This window comes from Nicotiana tabacum, chromosome 22, assembly GCF_000715075.1.
Source record: "Nicotiana tabacum cultivar K326 chromosome 22, ASM71507v2, whole genome shotgun sequence".
Lineage (NCBI taxonomy): Eukaryota > Viridiplantae > Streptophyta > Magnoliopsida > Solanales > Solanaceae > Nicotiana > Nicotiana tabacum.
This window is the reverse complement of record NC_134101.1, coordinates 18,194,666-18,209,934: the sequence shown is the minus strand read 5'-3', so window position 1 is coordinate 18,209,934 and position 15,269 is coordinate 18,194,666. Positions and strand designations below refer to the sequence as shown.

General features: G+C 37.2%; 1 protein-coding gene across 1 annotated transcript; it reads right to left on the bottom strand.

The window, feature by feature from the left end:
* Window positions 1-5,807: 5,807 nt before the first annotated feature.
* LOC107808851 (uncharacterized) lies at window positions 5,808-6,869 on the bottom strand. The gene is made up of 3 exons (XM_075242710.1): window positions 6,657-6,869; window positions 6,142-6,510; window positions 5,808-5,879 (listed from the first exon to the last, which is right to left on the bottom strand). Exons 1-3 carry the CDS (start codon window positions 6,867-6,869, stop codon window positions 5,808-5,810), a joined length of 654 nt encoding a protein of 217 aa, XP_075098811.1.
* Window positions 6,870-15,269: the final 8,400 nt, after the last annotated feature.

Genomic DNA, 15,269 nt, shown 5'->3' with positions numbered 1-15,269 from the left:
TAGAAGTGAATTCATGTTGTCTATTATGGCAGGTTTGATATGATTCCCGAGTAATTTGGTTACGATTTGTGATTTGATACTCTACCAGGGTGCGAGTTTAGTAAGTGTTGTGATTTTATTGACATAATTGAGTTAGTGGAAGATTTCCATTGGTATGATATGTATTCGACTTGTGATTCAGAGTTGAGGGTGATACCCTCGTGATTCCATGTGATTTGATATGTTTGAGCCGGGCTGCGTGCCGCGGTGGAAGTTATATGAGGATGAGATCTTTGTGATTTGTTCATATACTTTAATTTTTCCTTTTTAAATTGATTCATAGTATGGTACTGATAGAGAGTTGTGCTTGTCGGGCTTGTTTGATATTTCTCTTATGTGTTTCTCCTTACATATTCAGTCATTTTCGTTCTGTGCTTCTTAAGTTTTAGCTTGCGGGGTGTGTGCCCAGTAGTGTTAGTTTTGACTCGTTGATTCGGGTGTATAGTCAAGAGGTCCTCATGTTTCTTGCATCGTTTTCAGTGTTATGGAGGTTTGTAATAGGGTTCTAACGGATATGAGGCTAATTGCCGGTGCTGGTTTTGATTACGGGCAGCTATTGTGATCAGAAATGTTATTATGGGCCTATGTGTGGCATGCCATATTGAGTGGTCGTACCTTGTGGGTGTAGGCATGAGTTGTTGTAGCTGGTTGAGACTGATACCAGGTATGGATTTAGAATCGGGCCTATTGGAGATGAACGGAAGGTGAGAATTTTGGCTCTAAGGCTTATATGTGTTGGTAGAAAGGATAATATACAGTTGAGATGGTGTCATCAGGATTATGTGGATTGGGGTGACGTGGGGTCACCCGCGGGTGTATGTTGGATATGTGCTTTCAGTGATTTGAAGACTTTGAGGCGATTCTTGGCACGTTCGAGGACGAACATTTATTTAAGAGGGGAAGGATATAACAACCCAGCCGATCGTTTTGAGAATTTAAGTCCCGTTTGGCAGCATAAGGCCCTGAGCAGCTTTGTATTATGTGTATTGACTTGCGTGCGTGGTTGAATTCAGTTACCGGATAATTCGGAGTTATTTGGGATACTTAGTCCCTAAAACGGAAGCTTAAGCCTTAGAATTTTGACTGTAGTCGGAACTATGTGAAGACGACTCCAGAATGGAGTTTCGTCGGTTCCGTTAGCTCCGTTGGGTGATTTTGGACTTAGGAGCGTGTCCGGACGGTGAATTTGAGGTCTGTAGCTGATTTAGGCTTGAAATGGTGAACGTCGAATTTTCAGAGATTTTGACCGAAAGTGGACTTTTTGATATCGGGGTCGGAATGCGATTCCGAGAGTTGGAACAATTCTGTTATACTATTTGGGACGTGCTTGCAAAATTTGACGTTATTCCGGGTTGATTTGATAGGTTTTGGCACGAGTTTTAGAAGTTGGAAGATTTGAAAGTTCATAAGTTCAATTCTTGGTGCGATTCATAGTTTTGACATTGTTTGATGTGATTTGAGACCTCGAGCAAGTTCTTGTTAGGTTATGGAACCTATTGGTATGTTTAGACGGGGTCCCGGGGGCCTCGGGTGTATTTCGGATAGGCTATGGGCCATTTTCTCATTATTTGGTATAGTTGTGTTGATATCTGGTGTCCCCTTCTATGCGATCGCGTAGCTGAAGCCGCGATCGCAAAGGCTTGTTTGGTGGGCCAACCATTCCTTCTTTGCGTTTTCGTAGTCCAGTTCGCGATCGCGTACATGTGCTTCTGCCTTCTCCGTGTTCGCACTTCATTGCCCGCGTTCGCATAGCTCAACTGTAACAGCTAGTGATTTTCTCCCTTCCCCTTTCGCGATCTCATGCGCACTCACACAGTCGCGTAGTGCAGTACCTGGCCCTAACATTTTTCCCTCTTCGCGATCGCACTGTTCCTTACGCGATCTCGTAATTCATTTCGGAAGTTGCTATTTTTCTTCTTCGCGATCACACTATTTGTTCCGCGATCGCGATGTACAAATACCTGGGTAGAATATAAAGTTCTCTATTATGAGGGTTAGCCATTTTTAACATTTTTGGAGTTCTAGAGCTCGGGTTTGAGCGATTCTTTGTGGGTTTTTCAAGCAAATCAATTGAGTAAGTGTTCTTCACCTAGAATTTATTATATTCCATGATTTTACCTTTATTTTTATCATTTAATTTGTGTTTTGAGTTGAGTAAAATGGGGATTTTTCAAGAAAACTTTCAAAATAAAAAATCATGATTTCAGGGACGAAATGGTATCGAAATATGATAAATTCAGTATGGTTGAACTCGTATCGGAATGGGTATTCGGGTTTTTGTGAAATTTGTTGGGTTCCGAGGTGCGGGCCCGGAGGTCAACTTTTGGGTCGATTTTTAGATTTTGATAAACATTGAAGCTTTATGATCCGGAATAGATTCTTATGAGTTTTATTTGTGCTTTGAAGTTATTTTGATTAGATTTGAGCCATCTCGGGCTTATTTGTAGAAAATTGGCCTTTTAGGGTTCTTAGGCCCTTGTATTCACTGAATATGCAGTTGTTCTTGTTATGATTACGCTTCTTCAATTACTAGTTTCACCTCTACCTGCTTAATTAGAATTAGTTGCTTCATGATTCACTCGTTGTCGAACTATATATTGTGGACCGTTGTTACATAGTATTTCCTTTCTTGTTGAGCTGTTCTTATTATGACTCGCATTCCCGATTGTGGCTAATCCTTGTGAATTAGTTCCTCTGTTTCTTTGAGTTCTGGAATCTCTGAGTTGACTTATTTGTCGTACCCTTGTATTATTATCATTATTGCTGTCGTAGTTGTTGTTGTGATGCACGAGGTTTCTGCCGTGCGGTTGTTGTTATTGTGATGCACGAGGTTTCTGTCGTGCGGTTGTTGTTATTGTGATACACGATGTTTCTGCTATGCGAGTGTTATTGGGTTGCACGAGGTTTCTATCGTGCTATTGTTACTATTAATATTTGCACATGCGGCGTGACAAGGCGGGATATATATATGTGGATTGCGTATGTGGCGAGACAAGGTGGGAATATTATTATGCATGTGTGGCAAGACAAGGCGCGCATTTATTTTATTGATTTGTGTTGACTTGTGATGGCCTAGGGGCATTCTTGTTTTTTATACTTGTGTAGTGGTACACTTACCTGTGTGAGCTTTATCTTGTGGAAAGTTGTGTGAAAACATTCTACATGCTGTCCATTTCTTTTCCTGTACTTACTAGCTGGCATGAACTATGTTAGGACACTTGCACAAGCATACACGTAGTTGAGCACTCTTATCGGTTAATAATTTTTCTTGATATTGTTGAGTATATATGAACACCCTTGTTTACTTGCCTTCTGTGTGAGAATGGCTCTATTTGGCACGTTAGTCGTCAGTGCAGTTATGAAGTGTAATAAGGGCACAGGATGCCAAGTGTTAGGGTTCAGGTATTGGAAACCCGTGAGTTATGAATAGTATGAGGTTCGGTACCTCGTGGAGTTTATTGACTAAAACCTAGTGTGAAAGTTGTCGTATTGTTGAGTTGTTATTTGTCCTTTCTTTATCTGTGATTATCGGACTTAGGTTATGTTTCCGGTCATTCTTCTATGTCATTATTATGGTGTTCCGCTGATAGTTGTTGTTCTCCTTCCCTATTGCAATTACCGTCTTAATTTCCACTTCGCGTAGTCTTTATGTGGATATCATACTCTGTTAATTCTATACTTATACTTATTCAGGTTATTTAGTCCAGTAGGTATCTTGACTGTTCCTCATCACTACTCCATTGAGGTTAGTCTTGATACTTGTTGGGTACCGCCGTGGTGTACTCATACTACACTTCTGCACATTTTTGTGCAGATCGAGGTATTTCGAAGTCAGTTGATCATTAACTAGTTGGGCTGACTATTGCTGTGGAGACTCAAGGTAAACCTGTTACTGCGTTCGCAAGCTTTAGAGTCACCTTCTGATTTGTATTCACACTGTTTGCTTTATTTCAAACAGTTGTATTTAGTATATTGTAGCAAACTCTGTAGAGCTTATGACTTGTACTACCGGTTTTGGGAATTATAAAGTTTATAGAGATTTCTATTTCAAGATTTGTTAGATGTTATTTAATTATTGTTGTTATTCAAAAAATGTTAGGTTTACCTAGTCCCTAAGACTAGGTGCCATCACGATACCCAATGGAGGGAAAATTGGGTCGTGACACATTTACTGGGGTTATTGGCGATGATGTTGATCCTGACTTGTTGGAAGAATTCAGTAAGTGGTTATATTTAGGTACCGAAACGGTTTCAAAGAGTTTAGATTATATAGTTTTTTCATATTATCAAGTGCATACAATTTATGGATTTTCAATTGAAACTACATAATAATTGTACGTGCTATGTTTTTAAATAGGAAGAAGGCGCCTTATACTTTAAAAGATAACCAGCTCAACCTGTGGTTTGATCTTGGAGTGGAGAAAGTTAATAAAAAGGATTGGTTTTATACTTTAGCACATTCCGGGCCAATTCTCAACAACACGATACACACATAGCCTGACAAAATTTAATGATTGGCTGTAGTATTCTATTATTTTAGATATCTATAGATTATTTGTTTGAAAATTGTAGTTAAATTGTATTCAGAATAGAGAAATATTGAAATCTGTTTTTTTGTGCAGCACATTGATGTTATTTTATACTATTTGAGGAAGAGAGAAAAGTATGGTCTTGAAAACAAAATACGGTTTACAACCACTGACTGTATCTTCAAGACTAGAACTGAACAAATTTATGAGAGGTACGTTAATGCTCCTGCCGATAGGAAGCTTGCTGTTGTCAAACCCCAGGACGTCGTATCACAATACATATTGGGATACCGATTACTTGCAAATGTTACATGGGACAAAGTTGATTTTGTGATTATGCCCGTAAACATTGTGGAGAAATTTCATTGGTTGTTGGTTGTGTTTGACATTACCGATATGGTTCTCTATGTTTATGATTCTATGATCTCTTCACGAAATCACAAACTTGTTGAATCTATTGTCAACAAGTTTGCTATTATGATCCCCCTCTACTTGTCATGCACCAGCTTCTATGACAAGCGTCCAGACATCAACTACAAGAACACAAATGCATATATTGAAAAAGGTGTTACTGACCCTCTTGAAATTCAGCAAAAAGTGGGATCACTGTGTGTGCCGCTTTTCCTTCTATTTAACCAATTGTATTGTACATTGAATGCTAAATCTTTTCCCCTGTTATTTTTTGCAGTGATTGTGGTGTATACGTGGCTGCATTTGCAGAATATGTCAGTATTAGAGAGCTAACGATTTCAAAGGAAGACCTTTCTAATATTGATCAACACCGTAGACGTTATGGAGCGCTCCTTTGGGATTATGCTAGAAAAAAGCAAGAGCTTGGTGCAATCAGTGAAAGTGAGGTGACTGGCAGATTAGCAAGAAGAAAATGTGCACCAGCTGTGAAGGAGAGAACACGAGTCCGCAACAAAAAGAATTAGTTGCCTTTTTCAGTAGAAAAATTATAGTTAAAGTATTTAGTTGTATCTGGATTGTAGTAAAGTTGTAGCAAAATTGTTTATTGAGAACAAGTCAGCTACAATTTATTTGTAGAAGATTTGTGCTATAGTTGTTTTACCTTTTGTTTTGTTATTTTATCCAGAATTCTACTACTTAGAATAGAAAACATTTGTGGCATTTTTTTGGTTGAAAGTTATTAGTACTTGATCTCGATATTGGTACTATATAATTTCTTTACCGCATAACTACAACTATGTCTACAACTACTATACAAAAATACATAATCTATTCAATTTTAGCAGTATTGTTAGGAAAGGCTGAAAAGTAATAAATAAACTCGGTATTTGAACAAAACAACTACAAAACCAATTGCATTAAGAGTTGAAATCTGTTTAGCAAATATTCATTATAGGAGAAAATCTTTATTCAAATTAGCAACACAATTATAATTCTCCAAAACAGAACAAATACAACTTAATATGTCTTAAAGGACAGATTATTATCAACAGTACTCGGTAAAAAATAATTCTTTAAACTATATCAATTTTTATTTCCTTTTGGGAGCATTCCTACAAGATCTTTTGTTATGCTCTTCTAGTCCGCAGTTTCCACTTGAAACCTTGTACTTCTTTGTATTTGCTTCATCATATGGTTTGTATCTCTGTTTTTGAGGTCTCGCTGGCTGGAGTTTCCCAGTAGGTGGCATTACAACTTCCTCAGCTATATGTTGTGGCACATTCCATTTGCTTTCATCAGGCAGCGGATCTACTGGTATTTCATAAGTCTGCAGAAAGCTCTCCCTCGTGTAATAAGGAGAACAATAGTTTTCATAAGACTTGTTCCTGTGCCTCAAAGCCGCCAAATCATGTGGACATGGAAGTTCATCAAGCTGGAATTGTCCACAACTACATCTCTTGTTTTGAAGACAAACAATGAAGCGCTTCACACCATCTATCATAGTATGGATGTAATCTGTTGAAGCCCTCACCTACAATTTCATTACAAACACATAACAAGTTGTCAGCAATAGATACAAAATAAAATAACTATAATTATCCAACAATATTTCTACAATTATCAGTATATATTTAGTTTGATGAAATAAATGATCTGATGCTATTGGCCATAACTTACTCTCATCTTCTGCGATAATGTCTTGTTGTCCTCCAACTCTTTGTTGTATTTTTTTCCAATGTATGTGAACGTTCCCTTTGCATTCAATAACTTTTCATTAGTCCAATGTTCAATAAAAGTCCTCATGTACTCTAATAGTTCTACTACGGGCAGCTCTCTTGCATCTTTGGTTACCGCATCAAGGACTCTGCAATATTTGATATCATCGTCCATGTTCTGTTCACCGTAGCATGTACCCGAGACCATCTATGATAGCCAATATCGTATAGGTATGCTTTAACACGTGTGTCGATCTCTTCAATCTTTGACATTATTTCATTAAATTCATCAAGCATGTATGATTGTGCCGTGGCAAAGTTCAATTCACTTAACTTTAAATGACCTTTCTTGAACCTTGACCTTACATTTGTCCAAATATGCCACATGCAAGCATAATGTGGCATGCCGGTATAAACAGTAGATGTTGCCTTCAATATACTCTCATTTCGGTCTAAAACAACGCACATATTTGGTTTTTCACCATATGCAAGTTTGAATTGCTCAAAAAACCACCTCCATGATGCGTTATTTTCTGAATCAACAACAGCGTATGCTTGTGGTAATATGCTACCTATGAAATATGCTACCTATCACATAGGTAGCAAAAAGAAATTCAATTTCAGTAATAAACTTGAAAATATAAAAATACAGTCTCAAAAACAACTTTATAATAATTGTTTTACAATTAATCTACATTACCTGCTGCATCCGTTGTGCTACATTCCCATATATGCCCACTTTAAAAAGGTGCCATCGACTACTACAACTAGCCTACAATGCTCCCAACCCTTGATGGACGTACAAAGTGTAACAAATGCATACAAGAAACAATCATCTTCAATCTTCTACAATTTCACTACCGACCCCGGATAAGTCTTCTCCAGAATATACAAATAACTCGGCAAGCGACTATAGAAATCAGCAGGATGACCTCTCAAAAATTCTAAAGCCTTTTCCTTTACTCTCCAAGCTTGCATGTATGTTAAGTTCACACCATGATCCGACAACATATCAGTTTTATGTCTTTTGGTGTGTATATTATCTTAGGATCCGCGTATTTTGGCATCACCATACTGCCAACTACCATGCCAGTAGGTTTGCGTTGTATATATGTGTTGTCCATCAAAGAGCATGTGTGCAAGCTGTTGAATTTTCGAATCTTGAACAATGCTGATTCATTTATGCTGGTGGACTTGAAGTGACACATACAATTGTCCCCCAAAACATACGAGGCAGTAGCTACAGAATAAAAATAATTCAAAAAATATTATGCAAATTGTAGCTACAGAATATGAGGTTGTTTATGCACAACAACTTATTTTAAACAATTTATATAAAAAGAAACTACAACTTATACACAATACGAATTTGACAAATAAAATGCTCCTACCTTCTTGCACTAGACCTTTTCACCATAAATTGAAACTTATTCATGACAGAATAGTGCTTCATTGTACTGACAATTGTTTGCTTGTCTTGGTAAACTTGGCCTACTTCAATTACATTTGGCGTATGTTATTTTATGATGATACTTTCATATTCCATAATTGTCGGAGATGTTTGTGTTACACCCCATGTTTTCGTACGTGAAAGTACGCCATAAATAAATTGATGGAAGCTCGGAAATGAGATGTTACATCCCGCATTTTCGTACGTTAAAGTTTCGTCGTAAGTTAATCGACGTAGTTCGGGAATGAGATTATTTTGGGATTATAAGTATTACGCTATTTCAAACAAGTGATGAGTAAATTAGTGAAGGTGAGAGAGAAAGCAAATCAAAGAAAATAAATTTCGTCAAAATTTGACATTTTGGGACAAAATACGGTCCAAGCAATAATACCCGATAATTATGGACTAGTGTCATACAAGGTACCACATGACCATAATAGTGAGGTGTATAAGGTGTGCTAAAAATAAGTAATATTTTAAATAATTTGAGATAATTCTTAATTATATGGATAATTGGTTAATTATTGAATTAGTGAGAGATTAATAAACTAATTAAGGAAAGGGGTGAATTATTTTGGATAAACTTGATAAATTTAAACACCCTCCCCCACAACATGGCTGGCCAAAGAGGCCATGATAATGAGTCTTTAACTCACAAGACAATGTGGCAAATTTTGGAGGAGTTCTTGGCTTAGTCATCTTATCAAAGTGGGGTCCACACCTAAGGATTTATTACTTCTCTAATTCACTTTGTCTACAAGGTAATAATGGAAAGCTTCATCAAGTTTAAACTTTGCAGTATCAACGTTATCAATTGTTCATCTCTTAAGAAAAAGCTTCAAGTAAAATCAAAGTGGGGTCCATACCTAAGGATTTAATACATCTCTAATTCACTTTGTCTAAGAGATAATTTTGATTGAGCTCCCAAGCGTGGCAACCCACTATGCCATATAATGACTCTTGAAATAAGTAGAAAGGTGGCACATTTTAAAGAAGATATGTGACACCAAGTCTTGAAAGGTGGGGCCCACACCACCAAGACTTAAAATCCATCTTTAAATTCAAACTAAAGATGTATTACATCTATGTGAAAGACTTCAGCAAGGTGAACTTCATTAGCAACGTGAGTGCTTATATTAAAAATAGGCACCTTAGTAATATTCTGCTTCAACAAGAATTCAAGCAAGAATTCAAGCAAGAGTTCTAGAATTCAAGCAAAAATTCCTTAAGCATCTTGGCAACATAATTCACTTCAACAAAGGTCATGAAAGATTTTGATGAAATTCATTTGAGAAAGATACCATACGGATCTGCTATGGCAAATTGCTTCAACAAAATTCATACGAGACTACGTAATTTAATAGCAACGGGATTTGCAATTCTAAGAGAGTACGGTACGTGTTTTCGCAAAAGACATGTGTTAGAGGGATCGTCAAGAGGATCAGTCCAGGTATGTTAAGGCTATCCCTACTTTCTTTTTGGCATGATCCAAATGATACAAACGAAACGAGCAAAATACGCAACTTTTAAAAATGACTCTATTCATAGAAATACTAGGGGTGTCTATATTCTTGATTCCCTATGTGAATTATTATTATATCCTCTATTCATGGGTCTCAAAAAAAATACATATTTGATAAAGTTTGTCCGAAAGGCATATTGATTTTATGATATTCGAGAAATCTTATTAACATATTTCTTATGCATTTATACATGTACATTGACCCATGACCAGATGGCGTTATATACGCGTATATTATATGTATATGGGATATGAAAAAAGGTTACGGCGTTATATACACACCACCATCTGATCAACTGGTATACATTGATGATTTGCCCACAGTGGCCGAGATGATATGATAGGATGCCCTCAGAGGCTTGATAATGTTATGAACGCATATACCTATGCATGGTATGACAATTATACGTATATGTATGCCATTATAATATTAAATGATTCACAGAGCTATTCAGACTTACATGTTGAGTCTTTTACTCCATGTTTCTCTCATGTCTATTATTTAATGATTTTCATTCCTTACATACTCGGTACATTATTTGTACTGACATCTCTTTTGCCTGGGGACGCTGCATTTTATGCCGCAGGTCCCGAGAGACAAGTTGAGAGTTCTCCTAGTAGGCTATCAGCTCAGCAGAAGGTGTTTGTGCACTCCACTTGCTCCGAAGTTGCCTATTTGGTCAGTATGATTTGAATATGTATTGTTTGGTATGGCGGGGCTCTGTCCCGACCTTTATGATATTTATGTACTCTTAGAGGCTTGTAGATAGATGTCATGTATACGGATACTGGTATGGCCTTATATGTCGTGTACATGAAAGATTGTACGGCCTTGCCAGCCTATGTTTTGAGTTTATAAATGATTATGTTGGCCTATTAGGCCCGTATGTCACGTGTATATGATGATGTAATAAGAAAGATACGTTACATTGGTACTCGGTTGAGTAAGGTACCGGGTGCCCGTCGCGGCCCATCGGTTTGGGTCGTGACAAAAGTGGTATCAGAGCAGTTCTGTCCTAGGGAGTCTACAAGCCGTGTCTAGTAGAGTCTTATTTATGGGTGTGTTGTGCACCACACTTATAAGCAGGAGGCTACAAGGCATTTAGGACTGTCACTCTTTCTTCTTACTCTAAATCGTGTGGTAGAGCTCAGTTGTAAGAAATTCAAACTCCTAAGTTCTATTTTATTCGTTATACAATGATATCTACATCCAGAAAGACAGTTGGTAAGAGATTGAATGTGGTTGTGGAAGAGTTGAGTCAGAGAAACTCGATTTTGTGTCATGCTTATGATGAGTAAATGTTAGGCCTTCAGTAGATTATATGTGTAATACGACGTGTGAGCTTCTTGATAAGGAGCCCTAAGGTATGAATATTTATCTACCCCTATGGTAAAAATCAACGAGAGAATCAGAAGGTAGATACAAGTTTTAACAAGTAAAAGAAGCTAGGTGAAGAAGGATACGAGGTACCGCGTTAGTGAAGATTATTTGTATTTACAATTCTGGCAGAGAAATATAAGCATTCTGGGTTACTTTCAACAATCACAAAGATATATTCACTTGACAACACCCATTTTAGTTATGCCCTATGGGAGCTAACATATATAATTTAAGAGAAGGATGGGATATCATCATCCAGCTGGGGTTAGAGTAACCCAAAATTGTGGATGGATTGTTATCATTAGCTCACATTTTCGAGGGATATTGCAAATGTGATAATGTTTCTCCTTGTAAGGCACCCAGATGGTGCACTCTAGAATAGTACAATCAGATATGAATACTAGAATGTTGAGAAATTTCAGAAGATTGGCATTGAAATCCTAGAAAGGATAAATATTTACCTTTGTATGGCTCTCGTCCCTAGTAAAGAAAGAGTGTTAGGCGAACCGAAGAGCCAGTGAGTTGAATCAAGGGGGGCTAAAAGTGAAAGAATGTTTTGAAGAAGTTTTCATAATAAGGTGATAGACAGAAATATTAGTAGGACAATAAGAAGAAAGTAAATGAAGCATTAAGAGTAAAATGTGATTAATGGATGATAACGGTAAATCAAAATGTGACAGGACTACAAATTCTATAGTCAAGTGAAGGAAAAGACAAGAAGTTACATGACTTGAGACAATAAAAGAGTATAAGCCAAAAAGTCATGTCCCCATTTCGAGAAATGAGTTGGTGACTCATACATGATTACCAGAAGGAAAAGTTAGACCCCGGAGTAATAAAAATTAGTATGTGCTAGTGAATACGATAAACTGAACATGAATTCGGGACCGAAGGATTTGATAATAGTTTACATCGTGAGAATTTCAGAGATCGCATTCCGGCCATAATTGAATGGACAATAGAAGAATAACCTTTAAAGGTCATTTAGGAAGACGTTTCCCTAAAACAAACGTTGTGAGCAAAGTTAAGCTTAAGGGACTAAGTGTGCCAGTTACACTAGGTGTCACCTTTGTGTGTAAGAAATTAAATTATCCCTGGTACAGAAGGGTTACCGCAAGGCAAGTAAGAGTTCGTGAAGATGTGAAAAGACGCCAAATATAAAGAGGTGAAACATTTATAGGTAAATCTTCATAGCAATAAATGTTAGTACTCCCCTAAAGGGGGCGGGGGGAGAAATGGTGTGATATGGTATTAAGTCGGAGTTATGAGTTTAAGGTAACTATGGAATATTAAAGGAAGAATGTGGTAGAAAGACGAAAGGAATGAGATTGCATTTATTCAAATCTTACGGATATGATATGACTCCGGAACATTATGTAAGCATGACGACGGGAAGAGGCAGAAAGGATTCCATCACTAGATGTTATTGATAAATAAGGAGCTAGTGCGAGAGGTAAGTTAAGACAAAGGAAATAACCCAAGAAAGATTACGCGAAATATTGATATGAGAATGGGCCAATGAGTAGTTAGTAGTTGATTCAGGAAGAGCCTAGTTAATGGCTAGACAAGAGGACACGGACAAATCAGCAGATCGTGCAAGATAAACATAGTAAAACCCAATATAGTGAATTCAGCCTCGCAAATATGACATTGCAATACTTGAAAAATATTCAGATAGGAGTTGGGGTAGTTAAAGGTACCGTATGATTATTACAAAAATGAAAGAGAATTCCACTGGGAAAACAGTCAAAATATCAGTTCAGAAGTAACCCTACAAGCACAAGGGCGTGGAGGTAAGCAACGAGGGATAATTATAGGCGAGGAAGGACATCAAAAATTCTGTCAAGTATATAATGTAATAAGCTCGTAGCTTTACAAGAGTCAGAGGGTCCTCCCTAAGTACTACAATGAAAGACTAGCTGAATAAACAAGGAAGAAGGCTTCAACCTAAGCATAGTGACTTGAAGAAGAAAGGGTCATGTAAAAAACAGTCTCGCTACAACGTTGTATACACTCTATAAGAAAGCGGCACCTACCATGGCTAATTAACGGGGAGTAAAAAAAAATCAAAAGTAATATTCAAGACCATATGAATTGCACAAAATTCCGACATGCATGGGAACTAAGATAAACTAAGTATGCACGCAACATGTGGCACCAGGAGAAGTAATAGCTTACGTTTAAAGAAAGCTGAGAAGGAACAAAAGGAATTATTCAATCAATGATCCATAGTTAGTTACGGTATAAACACACTTAAGATTTAGAAGTATTATCCATGCAGCATATATGTTGACAATCATACAGCCGTAGAAGACTCCGGTATAAGTTAAAAGAAAGAATTGATCCCATGGCATAGACAAAGGATTGAATTGTTAGAAGATTGTGTCATGGATATTTCATAGCGCCCATGAAAGGCTAAAGTAATAACTAATACCAGGAGCCGCATATCAGAAGATAGCTTAAGCCTACATGAAGGCTGATCGGAAGAAAGAGGAAACTAAAAAGTTACATCAACTAAGTAAATCAGGAGTCTAATTATTGGACCCAGGAAATTATAGACCTCGTGATTGAGAACATTGCAGGATCACTCTTAAATATCAGAGGTACAAGAGAGATAGTACAATAGCCATATTCCATAACGGCTCAATGATAAAGCCAGTCAGAAGAGTGCCAGCCTCATAAGAAGTCAGTATGAAGCTCTCACTGGATTGGGTATGCACCAAAGGTGCAAGTATTATAATAAAGCTTCAAGTTGTGGATGTGAATTATACCTATGTGGAAGGAAGGTTATGAAAGAGATAAAAGATGTGATGCAAGATTTTAATTCAAGTAAGGTAAAGGAAGGTTGTGAATAGTCTATACTTCAGATAGAAGGCTAGAAGTGCTAGGATTCAGTATCTAGGAATGATAGCGGCGTCGTCAGTGGCATATCTTTCAGCCTATGGTTTCTAGGTATCGAGAAGTCTAATTAAGAGAGTAAAGAAGAGTTAGAGACGATGTGATGTCTCGCTTGATGTTCCATAATAACATAAGGAAATCTGTGATGCAAGCAAGTTGAAGGAAGGTTGCGAGTAGTATAAACAAATATGTATAGGTCACAAGCTAAAGTACGGCAAAGCGACAAGGTTTTAGGAAGACAGGAATAAGGATAAGAAAGGGCGAGTGAGAAGGTGACAAGAATGGTTAAGTCCTCGGGATTAAGCCCATGAAAACAAAAGAGCTTATAGTTTCTCTAAGTCATAGAAAGCTCAGTATAGCCTGAATGAACTCAAAGGAGTCTAAGACTAGTAGCATTTAGAAGAAATGGAATACTACCCTGGTAGTAGAATGAGGGTGTAATTGTGATAGATGAAGGATGGCATTTAGGCCTTCGATTGAGTAATGATTTCATGAATTGTACAGGATTAAAATACCCACGTAAGGTGAATAACATTGGGATGCTATGAAATATGGTTATGGAAGTATAGTATCGCCCCTAGGTGGATAAGTCTAATTACTTCAAATGTTCCATGATGCAACATAAGCCCTAGTGGCAAGGTATTACGTAAGAAGTTTCAAGTTATCAGTGGTATATTGTAGATCAATATTGATGTGAATCAACAATGGATGGACAAAAGTCACAAAGTATGAGATGAGATTAGGCCGTCATTCTTAAGATGAACAGTAATGAGGAAGCATTAAAGGACTTTGATTTATATATATGGGATAAGCAACGAAAGTAACCTAGAGTTTGGTAGCAGACCTCAGTAACGATAAATCGAAGTAAGAATTATGGTATAGTATGACCTACCTAGATGCAGTAAAGTCATATGAATAGATAACCGGGTCTATGAAATAAGATATAGCAATATTCGTAAGTTCAACAAAGTACTAAGCAAAGAACTTCAGTATACCTATAGATGCCTAGAGAGACATCTATGGGAAAAGGTAACGGCGTTATATATGCACCACCACCTGATCAGCTGGTATACGTTGATGATTTGCCCACAGTGGCCGAGATGATATGATGGGATGCCCTTAGAGGCTTGATGATGTTATAAATGCATATACCTATTTATGGTATGACAGTTATACGTATATGCATGCCATTATAATATTAAATGATTCACAGAGCTATTCAGACTTACATGTTGAGTCTTTTATTCCTTGTTTCTCTCATGTCTATTATTTACTGATTTTAATTCCTTACATATTCGGTACATTATTTGTACTGACGTCCTTT